The sequence below is a fragment of the Eulemur rufifrons genome, chromosome 11, assembly GCF_041146395.1.
Source record: "Eulemur rufifrons isolate Redbay chromosome 11, OSU_ERuf_1, whole genome shotgun sequence".
Lineage (NCBI taxonomy): Eukaryota > Metazoa > Chordata > Mammalia > Primates > Lemuridae > Eulemur > Eulemur rufifrons.
Window position 1 is genome coordinate 5,996,510 of NC_090993.1, and position 22,543 is coordinate 6,019,052.

At 36.0% G+C, this 22,543-nt stretch overlaps 1 protein-coding gene across 2 annotated transcripts; it reads right to left on the reverse strand.

Moving 5' to 3' along the window:
- Positions 1-236: 236 nt before the first annotated feature.
- EXO1 (exonuclease 1) lies at positions 237-21,825 on the reverse strand. 2 transcript variants are annotated; one of them, XM_069484648.1, is made up of 13 exons: positions 21,665-21,825; positions 20,067-20,186; positions 19,297-19,420; positions 17,320-17,457; positions 15,883-16,095; positions 13,678-13,865; positions 12,502-12,598; positions 9,996-10,221; positions 7,188-7,431; positions 5,803-6,364; positions 3,344-3,445; positions 2,969-3,165; positions 237-372 (listed from the first exon to the last, which is right to left on the reverse strand). In XM_069484648.1, exons 1-13 carry the CDS (start codon positions 21,823-21,825, stop codon positions 237-239), a joined length of 2,508 nt encoding a protein of 835 aa, XP_069340749.1. The 2 variants fall into 2 exon arrangements, with proteins under 2 accessions (XP_069340749.1, XP_069340748.1); XM_069484647.1 differs by having other exon boundaries at positions 7,188-7,434.
- Positions 21,826-22,543: the final 718 nt, after the last annotated feature.

Genomic DNA, 22,543 nt, shown 5'->3' on the forward strand with positions numbered 1-22,543 from the left:
GATTTGCCCAATTAACATTAAAACTTCCAAAAAACTGTCAAAGATAAAATTATTCTTCTATTTAAAAAGCTGAGCAAAAGAAACAATTAGATAGTTAATATACAAAATGTGTGCTATTTTAAAAATGGTATAGATCTAAGAACAAATCTTTCAGGCTGGTAATTGCCTCACTCCCAAATATGGACTTCAAATTGATAAGATTCTCTCATGGGCAGTGGCCTCTCAGCAGTCTGTGTTTATTGGAATATTGCTCTCTGAATGCGCACACATTCAGGTTTGTTAAATATATCCTCTTCTGCTTCTGGAGTGAGTTGGATGTTATCTTTGACTGGAGACAGGGGCTTCTTACAAGATGGAAGCTTTTCAGAGTCTCTGCAAAATATAATAAAAATAAAATTGATGTTTTTACAGTACTGGATATTATAGAAGAAATAATCTATCTGGACAAAATAGAGGTATATGAAGAGGGTTAGACCCTTTACATTCTAATCTGCTTCAGTTCATTATATAACACATTCAGGGTCTCCTCCGGGTACTCCCAGGAGATTTTGAGTCTTGCATTTTAGTGCTCCTTGCTGCTTTCAAAATCACCTTTCAGTGCAGGTGGCTAAGAACCAATGTAAGTGAAGCACAAACAAATGACTAAGCCCTGTCTTTTATTCCCTTTTTCCCTCACCCCCCCCCGCCCCTTTTTTGCTGGAAGGACATTCTAAAAAATTTAATCCTATTATGAAAATACCACAGGTAATTATATCTCCTGTCAAAAAAAATTAAACACAAGTCCTATTTTCCAAAAGGCATTTAAGAGTGCTGTTGCAGCCTTAATTTCTTTTTATCAACAGTTCTCAAAGTTTGTTCCACAGACCTCTGGAGAGTCCCAAGACCCTTTCATGGAGTTTCCAAGATACAAACTATTCGTACAATATTTGGACTTTATTTGCCTTTTCTGCTGTGCTGACATTTGTACTGATGACAGCAAAGCAGAACTGAGTAGAACTGCTGGCGAGAGTCAGCATGAACCCGGCAGTGGCATCAAACTTCATAACTAATAACTAGTAGCACTGGTATTTTTCCACCTCCATGCACTTACAGTTAAAGAAAAGTCTCAAGAATGTTTTTGATGAAGCAGTAAATCATTAATTTTATTAAATCTCAACCCTTTGGTACACTTCTTAATAGTCTGTGACCAAATGGGAAGTACACGTAAAGCACTTGTATTTCATCTCAAAGTCATCTCAAGGAAAAGCACATGTGACACTACAGGTGTTCAAATTTAGGTATTTGGCAAAGGACCTCTCAAAAAATCAATAGAGTGTCTGTTACTTTAAAATACTAACAGTATTTTGAGACTTGTTGCCAATGATAAAATTCAAGCTTTCAAGTGAAAATTAGAATTTTGAAAAACCTGCATCTGCTACTCAACAGTTTTCTAATGTTTAAGGCTTTGCTGATTGTGATTTTTTTCTTTATATTCTATAATAAAATATGTCAACATTGGAAAGAGAAGTACAACTCAATGAACCAATATTTTCCAAATTACCAATTCGTGATGTTACAATATCACGCATAAGTAAAAGATGCATTAAAAGTCCATCAGTGGATTATAACATAACACAGAGTATGAAAGGTCAGTTGATATGTTTTCATATTCTGTGTTGCAACTAACCTTAAGAAACTACTACTTGTTGAATTTTGGTATAATAGCAAAGAATAAAATTTACAATTATCTAAAAAGGTTATTAATATATATACTTTCTAACTACAAATATGTGTAGAGCCAAATTTCGGTCATTTCCTTCATCAACCAAAACACTAAATCATAAGAGATCAAATGTAGCAGCAGATATAAGAATCCAGCTGAGTTCTATTACACCAGACAGTAAAGATTTGCAAAATGTAAAAACAATGCCACTTTTTCTTACCTTTTCTTTTTTGGTTTTGGAAAATATAGCTATTTTTTCTTAAAAATACACTACTTACATTCATATGTTATGGGCTTATTGTTATTTTAAAATAAGTAAGTGTTTCAATTGCCTATTTTAATTTCTATGATGGTTAAGTCTTAACAAGTATAATTCATATAAACCAAAGTGGTCTGGGCCCTCAATAATTAAGAGTGTAAAGGGTTCCCAAAAACAGTAAGATTGAGAACTGCTGCTACATGCTTTAATTATGGACTTTACATAATGTAAACTAAGAAACAATTGTCCAGCACTTACTTATTTACAAAGTGTTTCCACTCATACCATCTCATCAAACTGGGACAATATTTCTATTAGGTAAGGTTTCCTATCACCCCACGTAACTTAAAGAAAAAACATGTTCATTAAACTCAGCACATTTGCTTTATTGAATAGAACAAGAAAATTAACTATAAACCAATGCTACTCTGTGGCTAATTTTGCAGTCTAACAGAAGGAAGTATTATGCTTAAAAAATGTAGCTATACAGAGGATTAACTCTTTTAAAATAGTATTAATAGTTGCCACATTAGAAGTCTGATAAATTCATCATATAAACTCAATGATTCTCCCCATTTTACCTTTTTTTAAATCTTTACCATAATTATACATCCCCATTTTAAATGTGGTAATTTAGGGGAATATGATATAGCACTATGCTCCTGCCCCTTGTTTAAAACTTTATCTTCATTACAGCCCTGAAATTTAAGAAGAAAAGAAAGCCAAGAGTCTTCCAGCCTGGAAAAGTAATTTGCTTAACAACAGGGAGACCCCCAAAGCCAGACTGAAAACTGGTTTTTCAGTTTCCCATCTTTTTATGAAAACAAGGTATAGAAACTGAAATTAAATATACTTATAAAGAGTTGGCTAAAGGGAATACAGAAAAATAATTCTCTTTTGGTGAGAGAAACAAATTGATTCATACAAAACTAGAAAGAGCTAGGAGAAAGAGAGTGAAATTATGGAAAAGAATAATCTTATTTCAGAATAAGGAAAAGGCAACTCACTTTTTAAATCCAAAATTTTTCCAGAGCTCATTGATCTTTATCTGCAATCCTGGCTTGTTCTCAGCATTATGGTGCTGCTTTCTCTTCTGGATGCCTGCTGGCTTCTTGCTCAGCCCGCTGACTCTGGCAGGTACTAGAGGTTTGATCTTGGTTGTAGAAAGAGAATCCATAGAACTAGATTTATATAGCCCAGGAACCTGAAGAATAAATGCTTGTTTTAAGACCATTCTGTTAAAACAACTGAAGTTTGAAAATAGATTATTTTTGCATAAATGAAAATATAGGCATTTTAATTTTTAATTTTGCTTTTATTTCTCATTTTCTAATAATAAATATGCATTGCTTCTGAAATAAAAAAAAGTTAAAGTGTTTTACCTTGTTCCTTAGAATTGAATCTTTTCTTGAAAAATGAGATAAATGTAGCTTGGAGGCCTGATTACCTTGATTATCAGGTGACGTAATATTGCAATCAGATTCCTAGATCCCCCAAATCAAAAAAAAAATAAAATAAAATTAGATTTTTACTATCGAATTTTTACAACAAAACAGTATTCAACACAATGGAAAATAAGTAAAAACATGGGATAGAATTAATAAAAGAAAAGGAATCCAATATAGAAAGGATAACATTTGCCAGTTTCACTGAAGAAGCCGGCGAGACGTTTCAGCCGGAGAAGTAAATTGTTGAGCCAGTGCGGCTCCGCATCCCTTCTTTAAATTGTCTAACATGTTCAACTTTAAAGAGAAAAATGCCATCTACTTTCAAGAAATGGAGTAGTACTGTATCAAATGCTCTTTTACTTTTTTTATTTTATTTTATTTTTCTTTTACCCCCTGATAACTGCACAGTACCCTTTTACCTTTAGAATGACTTTAAGAGCTACCCTCTCTGCCTCTAATTCCATCAGGTAAGATTTTTCTATAGATGGAGAGTTCTCTTATAATCTGTATTCCCATGACAGTCAAATAAAAAAGGACAATGAATGGAAATTCAGAAAACTTTATACTTCTGCATTTTTTTCCAGGAGTTTTCTTTCTTTTTTAAATATTTATCTTGGGATTCTACCCAGTTAGGAGTGGGGAACCAGAAGCCCTGGGGCCACATGTGGCCTTCTGGATCCTTGGAGTGCGGCCTTTTGACTGAATCCACATTTTACAGAATAAATCCTATTGGGGATTTGTTCTGTGAAGTTTGGATTCAGTCGAGGGGCCGCACTCAAGGATCCAGAATGCCCCAGAGGAACTCAGAAGACTTTATATCCTCACCAATAGACAGAGATGTTCTTATGAAAGATGTTCAAGAGATAGCAACTGTGGTGGTACCCAAATGGCACTAAGAAAAAATGCAGTATGAGGTGAAAAATAAAAAAGATAACACTAAAATAAAGCTTCATAGTGAAAGAAATACAATGTTCTAGACCAATACGAATAGTACTCAGTATGGATGAACTGAAGGCAAAGCAAGAGAAAGAGAAAAGAAAAGCGAAAGTCTCAAAGGTAGCTAAGGGTTTGGCCTGGCATACTCCTAAAAACATAAAAAATGCCACATGGGACAGATTTTGAGTTCAAATATATAAAATGATTTCAGCTTTCTCCAAGTAAAAACAACTTACTTCCACATTTTAACTTGGCTTTTTTCTTCAATTTGAGTCCAATACAACTCAAGTTTCCTTTGGGAACTTTCTTTTTGATAAATACAAGCTATACTGATTTACTAGATGCTGTTCAATATTTGGGATTACCAGACATCAAAGTTCTGTCAAATATTACTGTGGTTATAATCGTTCTTACAACTTGGTAATTATGGTTGGTAAAGTATGTCATGTTGGTATATTTGAGATGACTAATATTTAAAGAAAGCTATTATGCTATCATGTCATTTTTAAATATGTTACTGAATCTTATGAGCAGTACAGTTATGTGCTGCATAACAACATTTTGGTTAAAAATGGACCGCATATTTAGCAGTAGTCCTGCAAGATTGTAACATCATATTTTTACTGTACCTTTCTATGCTTAGATACACGAATGCTTGCCATTGTGTTACACTTGCCTACAGTATTCAGCACAGTAATATGCTATACAGGTTTGTAGCCTAGGAGCAATAGGCCAACCATACAGCCTGGGTGTTTAGTAAGCCACACCATCTAGGTTTGTGCCAGTACACTCTGTGATGTCCCCACGATGACGGAATCACCTAATGACACATTTCCCAGATTGTATCCCTGTTTTTAAGTGGTGCATGACTGTACTTATTTGGGGTTTTGATTTTATGTCAGAATAAAAGATATTTTATGTGGGGGAAAAAGTGGTTAGGATGCTTATATTAATTTAAAACAGAATAACATAAAATCGCTTGTATTACTACTTTGTTTTGTAGTTTAGCAGGAATAAGAAGAGTGAATGAAAATGTATTTCTGAAGTTCTAAAACTTAAGACAGATCCCATCACATTAACAGCCATTTCCTTAAAAGGTTTCAAATGTTATTTGAATTCAAAAGTATATTAAGGATTTAAAAAGTAAATTTATAATAATTTTTCATTTCATAGATTATCATTCTGCTTAGGTCTTAACTGTGCCATAATTTGAGACACATATTAATGGAATGCAGTGATTCAGGAAGTATAGAGTAAATGTACAGGAATTTAAAATATGAAAGAGAGAAGTCATTCAAATGCATACAACGTGAACTTTTCTACACAGGACTTAGAATGAAAAATTAAGACAGCTAGTCATTTCCATAATGTAGGCAAGATTTCCTCAATTACCTGTTTAACACCCTGTTTTCTTTTATACATGAATTTAAAAGCAAAGTCTTCATAACTTGACTTACCTCTGAATCGGAATCCTTACTGGAAGACTGAGAAAGTTTCGATGCATTTAAGCTGTGCAGTGATAATTCTACACTTCCCTGGGACTGTGAAGACCCCGCTTCATGGAAGGGGTAAGATTCATCCCCTGACTCATCACTCTTCAGCTGAGAGAGATCAGACATGCTACTCTCAGGAAGGGAGGTGGGGGAATCACTTTTTCTTCGGAACTGCTGCAATGCTGCGCTTGCAGAGGGGCTCGGAGTTCTTGAAAACTCTCCAAGACCTCCAGACCAACTAAAACAACTTCGTAGTGTCCCTAAAGTGGGTGGTGAAATGGTCCTTGTGAAGTTGCTGGTCTTAAAAGACTGAGAGTCTTCGTCTGCCAACACTGTTCCGTTATCTGGAATCTGATCACTTGCATCATGTGCTACATTTGTGTCAACCAGCTTCTTGCCTTCGAGGTCTAGATGATCTGATTCATTCAGACTGGTCTCTTTATCCTTGATAGCAGTTTCGTCTAGAGGCTGGCTGCTCACTTTTTCTAATACACAGTCAGCAGAATCCAGAGAACTGCAAAAAAACCTAATAGAAGGAAACAACAGAAGGAATAGGTAAGTATTTTAGAGTTTTCTCAAAAGGGTGTCAAGATTCAAAATAGAATGGTCCGGTTTCTTTTTAAAAAGTCTCATAAATGTATAATTTACACAATGAATTTTTAGACAGGACTTTCTAAAAGTCATCATCCATATACACATGTATTTACAGACTAGGGGGAGACACCCAACACTCGTTCCTTCCCTCTCACCCTTTCCAACCATCGCCCCAGCAGTAGATGCCCCTCAATTGCCCTCAAAACACCATACGCCTGCCTTTCTCACTGTATTTAACATACTGTATGGAAAGACTTTGTTTATGTACTTATTTTTCTAACTATAAGCTTCTCAAAAACAAAACTAGATCTTTCTCTTTTTTGTAACCACAGCACCTAGCATGCTTTGAGGTTCTCAATTAATATTACAGCTCTATAGTCATCTATATTTGAATATATTTCTGAAAATACTTTGCAAAATTGTGTAAGGCCTCAGAGAAACTAAAGAGCAGAAATAAAAAAGGCAGAGGGAAGAAACTCCCAAAATAACAGAATTTCTATAATGCAAAATGTAACAATAGGGGCTGCAACCCTGTTTTATTTTGATTCTGTATGGAGAGATTACAAAAGTAATAGAAGGTAAAGGAACAGTGATACATTTAGGTCAGAACTAAAGCAATGCATGATAGAACTGTAATCAGATTAAAGGTCCTATACCTACCTCCCTTTAGATTCAATATTTATTCAAGACAAAAATAAACATCAAAACAGTACATAATACAGTAGATAATCAACATTCTACAGATATAACTATACCTGCTTCTGGTTCCTGGAACTACAACTGCACCACTTTCTTCATTTTTTCTCTGCAAAAATGTTGCAAATTTATTTCTTGTCCTCAGTGGCGTGCTTAAGCTTTTCTTGTTGGTAGTTCCTTCAACCAGGTCTGGCACGAACATTTCAGAAAAGCTTAATGATTTATTACCTTCACAGCTATTCTTCTTGGTCTTCTTTGTAAATGAAAAAGAATACTGACTCAACAGATCATCTTCTGACAGCTCTTCTAAATAAAAACAAAATTATCTGTAAATCTTTGTTTCATTTGTAGTTAGATTTGGTCTTAACCTCATAGTCTATATCATACTGTCCTAAAGATAAAGTCTTACTTTTTTCAACCATGCCTCATAAAAGGAAACACAGGGATGACTGAAAAAAAAAAAAAAAAAAAAAACCACTTCCCTTAGCTTTATAATTTCACAAATTAGTTAAGATTTAATATCAATTATTTATGCAATTTTATGTGAAATTACCCAAATCAAAATTTCAGGGCCTAGTCATTCTGTATAGCTATATATTCATTAAAATAAAGGCCTAATTTCAAATGTAAAAAAATTTTAGGGAAATTTATATGTAAATATATGATTAATGATTGATTTTTAAATGTTCCAATAAACCCAGCAACTATTTATACACACTATCCATGTGTTATGGTTTTTGATATGTAACTGTCATGTAGTCAAAAGTATTTGTGTGCTCTAGCTCTGATCATTACTTCACTATTAGACCCAAGAAGATTGCTTTGTGTCAAATGTATTCCATGGCATTAGAATAAACCATAAAACTAAATATTAATAATACAAAAGGTTAAAGCTTGAGATAGGCAAGAACACTAAGGTGCTTTAAATTAGTTCAACTAATTCTGAGTCTGAACAGCTTCCACTGCACGGAGGCACAAGCGCACACAATTGTAATCTTTAGGTTGGTAAGACCTACAGAGGCACAAGCGCACACAATTGTAATCTTTAGGTTGGTAAGACCTACAGAGGCACAAGCGCACACAATTGTAATCTTTGAGTTGGTGGGATAGGTGGGAGGTATCAGAATACTGGAGACAAGCTGAAGTCTCCATTTTGAAAAGGCACAGATTTTTACAAAGCTCTATCAGTAAACTAGATTTTGATTCCTGGCAAAAACTAAATTTGTTTTATTATGCGGAAAATTGCGAACCCTTACAGAAGAAAAAACAAGTATTCTAGGATCCCCAGCAAGCCTTCTCCAAGAAGCCACACCAGATTAACCTCATTTTCTTTTAATGATAAGGTGGTTAGCATGGCCATTCAGGGGAATTCACACATTGAGCCTATCTTGAATTCAGTAAGATGCTTCAGTGTCTCTCATATTATACTAGTGGATCATGTAGAGCAGTATCTATTATATATTAGTTATGTGGATTTGCAGCAGGTTGTACAGCCCTAAAAGACTACTGGTGAGTGTTAGTCTGAAAGAAAGTCTGTCTCATGTGCTCTAGATTTCTGTACTTGCTCTGATTCAGGTAAATATTATATAAGCAAAAACATTTTAACCAAAACTTTAAGACGTAGGAAGCCATACTAATTTCATTTCCAGAAGACATAGATAATACCCACTTATTAGAAGACATTACAAAGATTCAAAACAAAAAAAAAAATTAACAGGCAGAACAATGAACTAAAATGAATTAAGATTACCACGATAGGGATAAATTAACCCACATTTAAATTTAAAATATAAACTGTACCTGACTTAACAGCAACTGGCAAATTTCGATTATAAACTTGGCAGATTTCAATTATCAACTCAGCAAATGCCAGCAAAATGGCACGAATGCTAATAAAAGCTAATGCAGTCTTAGTTTGTAAAAATAAAAGCACGGTCTCTGGATGAAGGCCTGAAATAGTGCCACAGTTCTAAATATTTACTCCATTCTGTGCTAAGTAGACCGTATTTCAACAATCATACTCACTGGATCAATTACACATTATTAAAAAACAAAGCCCAACCTAAAGAGATGAGGAACTATGGCCTGGAAGAGAAATTTAGGAGAGTCACAATGACTGTCTCTAAACATCTGAAGGACTGTTATATGAAATAGGGATTAAATTTAATCTAGCTTTTTTGGTTTTGTTTTTGTTCTTGTGTGCCCATGGACAAAATCCATTGATAAGTGGTAGTTATAAAAAAGTAGACTTAGTCTGACATAAAGAACTTACTGATAATGAGCTCTCTACATAAGAGGAACAGCATGTCTTTCTTCATGGTAGCAGAAGAAAAGGAACTAACACATACATTGTACTTGTTATATGCCAGGTACTTTTATACGTTATCTTATGTGGAAACGTGAAGAACACAGAATATCCAAAACAGCTTTTTAAACTTAGGGGATTTATACTACCGGAGTTCAAGATTTACTATAAAGCTGCAGTAGTCAAGAACGTGCCTGACGTAAAGACTGATAAAGAGAGCAATGGTACAGAATACCAGAGTTCAGAAAAAGACCCATGTACACGTGGTCAACTGATTTTCACCACATGTCCCAAGGCAATTAAATAGGGAAAGGAAAACTTCTTAGCAAATGGTACTGAACAATTGAATTGCCACATGCAAGGTAAGGAACTTTGCTTGATCCATACTTCACATTATATTATAAAAATTAACTCAAAATGGACCACAGGCCTAAATATAAGAGCTAACACTACAAAATTTCTAGAAGAAAACAGGAGAAAAATCTTAGTGACCTTGGGTTTGGCAAAGATTTCCTAAATATCGCCAATACTAAGTAGCATTTTGCAAACATGAAATACATACCACTTCTTGGTCTTTTCACAATGGATGGCTTCCTTGGAAGATTTAACCCTTTAGTACTAATCACTTGTTCAATTCCCACAGTACTTGAATTTTTCTTTAATTGTGTAGCATCTGAAACAATATCCAACTCTAGTCGAGGACAATAATTCCTATGCCAAATGCTATTAACATTAGATGACGTTTGACATGTTTTGTCATTCCAACTATGACTTCTTAATTGGGCAGGCTAAAAAAAGAAAAAGAAAAAGGTCACTTTAAATAGGAAAATAATCAATCTATTTCCCTGTGTAGCAACCTAAGTTATAAATAAACATATTAAGTTACTCTTAAAAAGAAAAGCATTTGGTAGAATATCTGTCCTCTGATAACATTTCTTACTTTGCTGGTCGGTCCTATACTTTTCATTAAATGTGTCTTGTATTCTTAGGCCTGTTTCTCGTCTAATGAGAGTCAAGAGCCTTGTCAGCTTATTTCTAAGAAATAAAAAATAAATCTTCCTAAGATGAACAGTGCAAGAAAGGAGACTGCAATTGATGAAATGTGGCTAGGAATAAAGTGCCTTTAAAATTTGAGTATTTTTTTCATACACAATATTAATTAGCTTAATTATCTGTCAGTATGCCTCTAAATAATCATTTATAAATGCTTTAAGATGCACCTGAGTTAAAACCGTAAAATTATGTATTTAAAGTAATCAACTATCCTACGTCTAGAAATTGGTTGAATTCAAAGCAAAATAATCTTAAGTTACAAAATACTAGTTTCTATTAAGACTGATACCTGGTATCATCTTTCCTGGACAACACAGAGAAACAGAAATCTACTTTGGTCTACACTGAGTCTTGCAAAAAACTTGCTCTGAGAAAGGGCTTAATGTCAGTTAGTTTTGGAAAATAAGCACTTTTAATGCTAATATAAGTTACTCACAATCACAACATATTTTGGAAGACAATGATCAACAGTTCTAGCAGTATGGCTCATGGCATTAGACCCCACTGATGGTTTAATGGAAAAAACAAATAGGCAATTAGAAAACCAGCTGGGTGAATTAGTTTGGTGTATAATTATGGTTCCTATAGAAATTTCTCTATGAGAAAGGGAAAGATCTAACAGAGAGCTGGGCTTGGGAAGGATGGCCACCTTAGCAATCTATAACCTGCCCATTAGTAACTGGACATATTCAATACAACCAACTATTTTTATTTTCTTAGTTTCTGAGACAAAGGAAAAGCTTAAGAATTTTCCTTTAAAAATGGAATGAAATCATAATAGTATCAATAAATCCAATGTGTAAAGATAGCAGAGCAAATACTTTTTGGTCTCCTTCTTTCCATAATCACTCACCAAAATAAGAACAAGAAACACAAACTCCATCTGTAATACAATTAGGAGATATCTGTAACTTCCAAACCATAGTGAAGATATAGATGGAAGAATTTAAAAGACTTAGCAGAAAAGAAGTCAGATTAAGTGCCCACAGAAGAAAATACCAAAGGGAAGTCAATTCCACCCATAGAAACTAGAGAAAGGCTCAGGAATTTAAGGCACCAGATACCACGGAGGCCACTGGTAGGGGGAGGGCTGAAAAGAGGGGGGTTATATGGCCCTGTGTCTCCATCTCCAACCTGATCATACAGTCAGCTAACACCCACCCACCTTCAGAACGAGAGCAACTAAACTTTTGAAATCCAGAAACAGTAACGTAGAAACAGCAGGCATTTCAGAAGGCGGAGAGATCATTTGTCTAAAAACACTGATTAAATGAAAGGCTAATATTAAATGGTGAGGGGCCACGCTGCCCCTTCCTGGCCTACCCCAACTCACTTCCCATATCCTGTTCTCAAAATGCAGACAGCCAAGTTTAATACCCTAAGCAGAAATCAGATGATCCCTTCTTGGAAAAATGTAAGTACAGAGAAACAATCTGGATATCAGAGAATTCACAAAGCAAAGCCAGCTTCTCACCAACTAGATCACCCAAGAGTGAAGTCCAAGACTTAGATAAGCCCCTCTCCTTCACACAAAGCTTTCAGTGAACTTTTCAGTATCTCTCCAAATATGGACAAATAAATGGACAGAAGACAGTCTCCACCATGAGAGAGAAAAGACCAAAACAGAATATTTGCTAAATTGTGAATGAGTAAAAAACAGCTTTTACTCCCAAGGGTAATATTCCTTCAACAATGCCAAATGCCACAGAGGCTGAATGGGGTGAGATGAGGAAAAAAGGCATCAAATGCTTAGTACATTCAAATGAAATGTTTAAGTATAAAAGTCTGATAATACATAATGTGGTTACTTATTAATTTAAAAAAATTTACCAGTGTACCTATGTTCTAAGAGATGTAATTTCTCTAGGATCAAGTTGTTTTCAGTGTACACTCTGCACAGTGCCTGGATATAGAAATGCTTAAAAGATGTTTGGTAAATCAAGATTTGCCTTTAATCGCAGTTCCCGAGACATAACTAACGTGTGATTTTTACACAGCAGTCATGAAAATGTTACCGTGGCAGTGTCCGGACTGTAGTCATCGATCTGTTCAAAAGTATTTATATCTTTATTTCCAAGTGCTATTTGAAGAGCTATAGAATCATCAACATACCTAGGTTGGTAAGATTAAGGAAAAATGCCTTTAACAACTAACCAAATGATACTGTACTAAGATAGAAAAACGTTTTCTGGCCGGGCGTGGTGGCTCACGCCTGTAATCCTAGCACTCTGGGAGGCCGAGGTGGGCGGATCGTTTGAGCTCAGGAGTTTGAGACCAGCCTGAGCAAGAGCGAGACCGACCCCAACTCTACTAAAAATACAAAGAAATTATATGGACAGCTAAAAAAATATATATATAGAAAAAAATTAGCTGGGCATGGTGGTGCATGCCTGTAGTCCCAGCTACTCAGGAGGCTGAGACAGGAGGATCCTTTGAGCTCAGGAGTTTGAGGTTGCTGTGAGCTAGGCTGATGCCACGGCACTCACTCTAGACTGGGCAACAGAGTGAGACTCTGTCTTAGAAAAAAAAAAAAAAAAGAAAAACAAAAAAAGAAAAACGTTTTCTATTGTCACAGAAAATCTTCAGGTTTAGGACTTAAATGGATCCTATTTACTTTCCACATCAACATTACTGGAAACCACAGGCATAGTTTGCTAGTGTCTATTTGTCTCTGGAGGAGTTGAACATCTTGCGAAGCAAAGCCCCAAGTCATCACTAAGTCCCTCTCTTTCAAGGGAGGTGGAGGGGAAAGTCCCAGCCACCATCTAAGTGACTCAGGGCTCTGCATCTGCCTGAGTGCACATGGCCAGCAGCTATAGAAAGGACATCCTCTCCCAGTACATTCAAATACCCAGAATGCTCTTCCTGACAAACCGAGCTTGTTAGCCACAAGGGGTTCTCTGAAATGCTACCTTGGGAATGTGTACCATAAGTGACAGATCCTGTGCATGCTCCTCTCAGGCAATCTAAGTAATTAGCATGCTATAGAAGAGGAGCCTCAGATTTATAAACAAAAAGCTATTCTAAATTTTCACTAACATGGTGATTAAAATGAACAAAATACACATTTCACTATAAAAAAGATAGCAAAAAACAATTTGCAAGCTTTTTCCTGAACGTCTCATGAAAAATATCACCATTAAAATACTGAAGAAGCACAAAATTCTACCATTCTGGTTCAGAAAGGATACCGCCCAGCATAGCTTAGTGTTTCAGGATCAATGTCATCTTCGTAGGCATTCAGAGGGATTAGTTTCCTTGTGATGGGATCAAAAACGAGCTGATAAAGGAAGGTATTGTTGGCTCGAATAAATCCTTGGATGTAATCTTCTGGTACTGTTATATTCATCTTGAGATAATGTCCAATTTTCTTGATAATCTAACAATGGATACAAAAATATTTTATCTGCAACTAAAGAATAGGGAACATGTTATCCTCAAGTCTGATCAGTTTTACATTAAAGGAGCAATGAGGGGGGACTGAAAAATCAATTGCTTTCATCTATGTTAAAAAACTCTGCCAGCAAACACAATCATGTCATGTCACTTAAAATCCTAAGTCTCATAACTAGTATTTTCTTTGGTTTTTCTACTATTAATCCAAAGGACCAAAAATTCAGTTATATGTCAAGTTTATTTTCCTAGGTATAACTGTAACACATATTCTTCATCCTCAAAGTCCCTTTCACCTAGAAAGCAAAAAATAAACATACAAAACCCGAGAATTAAAAAAACCCCAAAATTTTTAGATCGTATTTTTAAACCAAGTTGACATTCTGACTCCTATGAGTCACAGATGCTTAAAGCTAGCAGGGATCTTAAATATTATATATCAAACTCATGCATGAAGGGAAGACCCAGAGAACTAAAGTAATTCTGGAGTCACAGGCTAGTTAGGGCATGTGGCGCTATTCCCAACTGAGATACCATCTCCCAACCTAGAGATCTTTCCATTATATTATATCACCCTTAGCCCTGAGGACTTATGCTTTCTACTTTTAGAAATAGAAAATGGGGCCGGGCGCGGTGGCTCACGCCTGTAATCCTAGCATTCTGGGAGGCCGAGGTGGGCGGATCGTTTGAGCTCAGGAGTTCGAGACCAGCCTGAGCAAGAGCGAGACCCCATCTCTACTAAAAATAGAAAGAAATTATATGGACAGCTAAAAATATATATAGAAAAAATTAGCCGGGCATGGTGGTGCATGCCTGTAGTCCCAGCTACTCGGGAGGCTGAGACAGGAGGATCGCTTGAGCTCAGGAGTTTGAGGTTGCTGTGAGCTAGGCTGACGCCACGGCACTCACTCTAGCCTGGGCAACAGAGAAAAAAAAAAAAAAAAAGAAATAGAAAATGGAATTTCTGCTCTGCAAACTCTGAGGGCTTTAGAGACCTACCCAGGGGAAAGATGAGCTTCTTTATGCTTATTTTTTAAGAAAAACTACACAGTAGTGATACATGGAGTGTCAGAATTTTTCAGAGGATATATGACATAAGATATCAAATGAGACCAAATGAGGAAGTAGATACATATTGAGTATACGTTAATCGAAATGCTTGGGACCAGAAGTATTTCAGATTTTGGATTTTTTTTTGAATTTTGAAATATTTGCATGTGCATAATAAGGTATCTTGGGGATGGGACCCAAGTCTAAATGCAAAATCCATTTGTTTCATATATATCTTATACATAGTCTGAAAATAATTTTATACAATATTTTTAATCATTTTGTACACCCCTCACACGAGATCAGGTATGACATTTTCCACTTGTCATGCTGGTGGCTCAAAAAGTTTCAGATTTTGGAGCATTTCAGATTTTCAGATTAGGGATGCTCAACCTGTATGAGGCTCCAGCTGTCTTCCATTAAGCCATATTAAAGAGATTTGCATAAATGTACAATTCCTCTATTTTTGTTTTGAAAAATATAGTTATTTTTCATAAAAACCTGCTATTTATGTTAATACACAATGAGTTTATTATAAAGTTTAAGTGAATTGATAATCATTTAAATTTTTAACTTTTAATTTGGTACATATCAATAGTTATAACCCACATAAACAAAAATTATTACCACAAAGAGCTTTTAGGAGTGTAAAGGTAAATCCTGACACCAAAAAGTTTGAGAATCAATCAAAAGACTGAGTTTAACATTAATTCGACCCCAGAATATTTTGCCCTTATGTCTCTTTATCTTCATCTTCATTTCAGAAATCACTACTACTTTTCTGTCGATTGCTGAATACATGGTTCTTCCAATGTTTGTTAGTTGCTAGGAGCAAAGTTCTGGTGTTTTAGTCATTTGCTCCTTTTAATGACATAATATAGGCTATTGACGTAACAGAATATTTAAAATCCATATTCTGAGTGGTTCATCCTATTATTAAAGATCACCCTTACCTTTACAATATCGGGATTATTGGCCAGTCTTAGTACTTTGCATGCCTTTGCTAATCCGATTCCACGCAGGGATGGCAGATAGTCACAGCCTGAAAGAATGCACATGTAACGGAACTTCTCTTCTGTGAACACATCCCCGAGCTGTTTGCACATTCCTAGCCGAGCCTGATCAATTTCTAGTCCATTTCCAAACTGGTCCATTTTTAAAATCACCTTCAAAAGGAAGGGAAATTGTTAACACCTGGAAGGGCCACTTTTATTTGTCATTAATCCATGACAGTAATTCTAAGAAACCTTTCTTGTTTTTCACTGTTAACACTGAGAGATAGGAGTTATAGCTTGGCATGTTAATGATTACTAAATGTGCACATAAATTAAACTAAAGCATAGAATATGACTAGGACAAGGCGATACAGCCAGGACTCGATTGTCCCGAGTCTGATATAAAGAAAGCTCTTTTTGTACCTGTTTATTTCACAGGGTTGTCATGATGATCAAATGGTAATGCATACAAAAAACATTTTCTCCTTCCTTCTCACTTTTACACTTTAAAGTTACGCTTTTCTTATTATTAACAATAAGTTATATATGTTTATTGCATTAACAGAAAATCTGGAAAATACAGAAATCCAGGAAGAAAACAGAAGTTGCCCATATTCCATCATTTATCACTATTACCCAGCATTAATCTTTTCATATAGATCCTTCTGGTCATCTACGAAAATAAATAATATAGGCATTAACAAAAATGAGATCATCCTATAGTTTTGTATCTTCATTTCTCCCCTTACTATCTCATGACAAAGTTTTCCATTAAATAGTTTCATACATAATTCTAAATAACTGCATAACTTCCCATTAGTAGATTAAATTAATTCATCTAACTTAATTAGAAAATGTACAGCATATGTTATCATTATTTTTTATTTTTTTTAGAGATAGGGTCTCGCTCTGTCACCCAGACTGGAGTACAGTGGCGTGATCATAGCTCACTGTAACCTCAAACTGCTGGGTTCAAGTGATCCTCCTGCCTCAGCCTCCTGAGTAGCTGGGACTACAGGCACCTGCTACAACACCTGGCTAATTTTTTATTTTTTGCAGAGACGAGGTCTTGTTATGTTGCCCAAGCTGATCTTGAATTCCTGGCCTCAAGCAATCCTCCAATGTCAGCCTCTCAAAGTGCTGGGATTACTGGTGTGAGCCACCAAAACCCTCCAACCTTAGGGGGTTACTCTGAAAAAATGTCCAGATTATATAAAAGTCAAGCAGAAAAACTCTTCTTTTCATTTTAAACAAAATAATTAACATTATAAAAATAGATGGTAATTATACATATTCAATAATTATTTCTGGAGAGGAAAAACTTCAGTTCCTTGATTTATGTATACTACTTCTATCTACGTAGAAAAGTAATATGTAGTGGTTACAGGTAAGTACCTTTTTACAGCCGAAAGCAAGGAGATCAGAGTCCTCTGTAATTATAGCTTGCACAATGCCAGCTTTGTTGAGATAGGCCAACTGCGCATCAGCTTCATATGGAGCCACGAGGCAGTCTACTCCCTGAGACCGAGCCGCCTGTCAGAGAGGATCACAGTCAATCTCCCGCTCAGCATCTGGAAAGCACTAAACAGCTTCCTGTTTCAAAACCACTTCATTACTAACCTCAACATACACATGCTAATATTATTTTCGAAAAATCATTGCCTTTGAAGTAGAGTTTTTCTACCTTTAGTTCTAGTACATGTTGAACTGATCATATAGCCATTAAATTAAAAAATAATTCATAAATTTGGTGAAAAGAAATATTGCTACACAGAGAAAAAAAAAACCCGACGAGCTACAAAATGAATTATTTCAAATTACAGAAAGCTTCCATCTTAAGAATGATTACGTTCCAAAAGTATACAAGATATTTGTTTGGAGCTTTGAATGTAGTTTCCCCATAAAAATAACAGGTTGTCCTGTCAGTCTATCTGAGACTGTATCCATAAAATTATAGACCCTAATCACTATGCTTAAAGCAATGCACTGTGGGCAAATACTTTTAAAATAACCTTGCCAAGAAAAACAGTCCATATCATAGCCTCTGTCTCAAAATCCAGGCAGTTGGAACTGGAATTTCCTTGTCCCAAATCATGGGGAACAGTTCCCAAGGCCTTGAGGAGAGGCTCTGGGAAGTGAAATATGGGCAAAGAGGTATCAAGATCCTGCTACCATCAATACTGGTGACAACTTGCAATCTGTTGTTTTTCTCGGTTTTTGTTTGCCCAGCGAGTGTCCTACTCTCGCCCTTTTACACCACTATTTGTGTACCACTGGGGTTTCTTCTCTCCTTCCGCACACAGTGCAGCCTCTCTTCCTGCGGCTAAACAGAGCACACGTTTCCCCTCACACTTCACACCTTCTCCAGCACCCCATCCTTTCCTTCAACCTTGACCATACAGAAAGAGCAAAGAAATAGCCACATGAAAAAGGGCCTAAATACGAATTTTAGTGCTTAACTCAGGAACCAAATGGAAGAACTGTAAGCTAAAAAAAAAAAAAAAAAAAGCCTTTATCATCATGTCTTTACGAAGTAGTTTGTTTCTTTTTTTTTTTTGAGACAAAGTCTCGCTTTATTGCCCAGGCTAGAGTGAGTGGCCATGGCGTCAGCCTAGCTCACAGCAACCTCAAACTCCTGGGCTCAAGGGATCCTACTGCCTCAGCCTCCTGAGTAGCTGGGATGACAGGCATGTGCCACCATGCTTGGCTAATTTTTTCTATATATATTTTTTTTAGTTGGCCAGATCATTTCTTTCTATTTGTAGTAGAGACGGGGTCTCGCTCTTGCTCAGGCTGGTCTCCAACTCCTGACCTCGAGCGATCCACCCGCCTCGGCCTCCCAGAGTGCTAGGATTACAGGCGTGAGCCACCGCGCCCGGCCTTTACGAAGTAGTTTGAACACAGGCCCTAAAAAGGGGAAAGTGAAGGCTGGGACTGTGGGCATGTTGACATATACAGAAAGAAGCTTCTATGCAGCAGTAGGGTTCCTGAGGCCACGAGGATGGTTCGACAGATCTCTGACCCTCATTTGAGGGTGAAGGTTACAGTAAGTGTTGCAGACTACATGAGTGGGGTGAGGCTGAAACCTCCAGGAGTTTGTCCCTTTCATCTCTATGGTACATGCGGACAGAGTTTATCTATTCAAGTCACTTTTCTCAAAAGGAAGAGCCTCACTTACTCCTTAGGATTTATGCGTTGGAAATTGCTGGACTCCACTATCTAACGGTACTGTTTTCTTCTTCCTTGGACACCTGCCCTTTACTTGAGGTTAGGTCTAGAACAATTTTCCTCCTCTGATTTTCTTACTCTATTAATAAACAACTTACGAAACTAAGCCATTTGTTCCTTTGGCTTCATTTCTTATTCACTTACTTTAATTACTTTGTGGGCCATCGCATGTGTGACATTGATAGATCGGGTAAAACATTCTCGGGCTTCGGCGACTTTCCCCTCACGAAGAAGCTGCTTTCCCTTAAGAAGATTGGCCTGTCGCCTTCTGTAAGGCAAGCACATTTTTTAAATATAAAAAAACAATTAAGAGGCTGACTCAAGAAACTATAATAAAACCATAATTCAAGAAATTTTCCTAGAATTAAAAAAATGTCTGGCTCATTTGAAAGTGCACACCAGATCCTTGAGAATATTAATCTAGAGGCTTTGGGCTTCTAGGCAAAAATAACAAGTGATTTATGATACACACATGCACACACACACAAGATAGATTTTTCCACAGCAATGCTTTATGTCAAAAGAAAATGCAGTAACTAAGACATTTTTTAAACTAGTGAAAATAATCTAGTACGCACAGAACATTTAAGGAAATTTGTTCATGTACTAGGCTATAAAATAAGCCTCCACAAATTAAAATTTTATTTATTTATTTTTAGAGACAGGGTCTCGCTATGTCACCCAGGCTGGGATGCAATGTGCAATGGGTATTTACAGGTGCGATCATAGTACATTACAGCCTTGAATCCTCAAACGATCCTCCTGACTCAGCCTCCTGAGTACCTTGGACTAAAGGCATGTACCACTATGACCAGCTTAAAATTTTTAAAGATTGGTAACCTACAGACTACAACATCTGACCTTAGTGCAATTAAGTTAAGATTAAGTAGAGATTAAGTAGAGAATTAACTTACTCTCTTCTGGACTTTTCTACTTCCTTTTTAGAAGGTAAAGTGCAGCCATCAAATACGAGAATAGGCTTGATCCCGTGAGACAGTAACATATTTAAAAATTTCATACAAAATCCTACATACCTATAGGAAAAAAAAAAAGAAAAACACATTTAAATGTTTTGTCTTTCTTAAGGTAATAACTTTTGCTCTATTTTAAACTAGATAAGGCAATTCTGAATGAGGTTTTTGTTTTCTAAGTAAATGTTTTCAAAGGAAATGGAAATTCTAATTTATTAGACTTGGGTTCAAGTCCTGCCTTGGATATTATTATGAGCCATGTAATGTCCGGTAGGTTACTTTACTTGACCCTCCAAGCCATGGTTTCCTTATCTGCAGATTAAAGAGCTTTGATATCTCTTCTAATTCTGTCATTTTTGGTGCCAAATCCGGTCTTCTTCCCCCATTTTTTAATTTTAAAAAATTTCAAATGTATTGAAAAGTTGAAAGAATAGTACAATAAACACCTGATTCCTCCAACAGTACCATATCACACCTAGGAAATTTAACAGTGACACAATACTATATAATACACAGTCTGTGTTAAAATTTGCCCAGTTGCCCCAGTAATGTTTCTTATGTCCAATAGTATCCTGGTAAACGTCTAACAAGTAGTTCTGGGGGAAGGGATGCCCGATTTTCCTGACATGAATATTCCACAATGGTGATAAGTGACCAACAAGGAGTCAATGAAAGCCAAGTTGAGAAGAGATGGTGTATAGTGAGCTCACACGAGCTGGCTCCAGCATGCCACTGCTACTATTTTTCCCAAATCCAGGATCTAATCAAGGATCACATGTTGTATTCTGTTTTTTTTTTTAATCTGACAAGTCAATTAACAAAAACAGCTGCATTTATAACACCCATCATTTAATAAAGGATATTTAAGTTCAAAAATAGAAACGGGGGGGGGGAGGAAAGGGCAATATACATAACCTAAACTTATGTAACCCCATAATATGCTGAAATAATAAAAAAAAAAAAAAGAAAAAATATACATGGGCTCAAAAAAAAAAAGAAACGGAAAAACATAATCTTAAAAGATAACCTTTTTAAATCAAATATGCTCTTCTTAATGACTCACTATGTTATCTTTATTTTTCTATTTGCTGTAGATCAGTGACAATGAACCTGCACCGGCGTAGAACAGTGATTGGGACCTGCTGATTATCAAGCACAATTTAGGGGAAAGCAAATATGCAATTATAATGAAATTTTAAAGGACATTTACTTTTTTTCTTTGCTAACAGGGATTAGCAGTGTGTCTTCTGTACCCAAAAATGGATGTCTGAAATCATCATGGATTTTCAAAATATTGTTAAAAAAATTTATCTTATGTAAAGAACAAACGAAACAACCTTTGGTCTTTGTCCATCTGCTTATTACAACGGATGAAAAGTAGGCCTATATCACAGGTGGAAGTCATCTCTGATTTCGCAATAAGACACAAACTCTCACTTCTTGATAAATTCTTGCATTGAGCGAAAACGATTTGTTTCTGGAAAAATAACACTGTAAGTCTCATTCGTAATTATCAAAGAATATATAAGGTCCAAACTTACCTATCAGTAGGTTCACCTTTGGCTAGTTTTTCAGCACAAGCAATAGCTCCTTTGTGAAGCCAGCAATATGTATCCACAGCCACTACCTGCCCTTTATACTTCCTCACGTGGATGGGTTCAGAAGCTTCTTTGATAAATTGTAGCAATCCTTGTATCCCCATAGTGCCAAATTAACTACATGATATAAAAGGAGAAAGGGAAAACAGCGATATTTAAAGCAAAATATATTTATCAGAAAGTTGGAGAAAAATAAAAGGAAAAAACTTAGAATTCGATATAGAAACTGCTAATGTTTAGATATTTGATAACCATTGCTCTTCAATATTTTAACTGGGCTCCTCCATGTCAAACAATTTCCATAGTCTAGAATTTATGTTAATCACTAACACTACCTCTAATGCCACTTAACAGTTGCTTAATGGCTATTCTTTCCAAAGTGCTTTCACATTTAGAATCATCACATGTGCTCCAAACTCTTAATACAGTGCCAGGCACACAGAAGGTGCTCAAAAAAGTCTCTCCTCTCTTCAAAAAGGCATTGTTTAAACCTACAAAACTGTGCATGCTACGGCATCACACTGCCTCTACAAAAGCCATTACAAGGGCCAGCCAATGTGCAAATTCGCATAGCAGAAACTCAAAACACTTTGTAGGAAGGAAGGCATCTCAATTAAAAAAATAAAACAAATGACATAATCAAACAGTATTACAGAAATGAACCTGTACTGCTTTAGGACTGAAATTCGCTGCCATCAGAATGCATTATTCCAAGCAATAAACATTATGGTCATAAGTAGTGGTGGTGTCTAGGGGCAATTCCATCAGACTCTCCAAAGCTACCCCTAAAGAAATGTGAAACTGCCCACTTTGCAAATACAG

Bases quoted from the DNA above. Each gene is read 5' to 3' on its own strand.
- EXO1 (XM_069484647.1), bottom strand. From the start codon at position 21,825: ATGGGGATACAAGGATTGCTACAATTTATCAAAGAAGCTTCTGAACCC. The intron at 7,435-9,995 runs GTATGTATTTCA...GTTTTTATTTAG, and splicing joins TGTGAAAAGACCAAGAAGTG to AAGAGCTGTCAGAAGATGAT. The intron at 3,446-5,802 runs GTAAGTCAAGTT...TGGGGGATCTAG, and splicing joins GTAAGGATTCCGATTCAGAG to GAATCTGATTGCAATATTAC.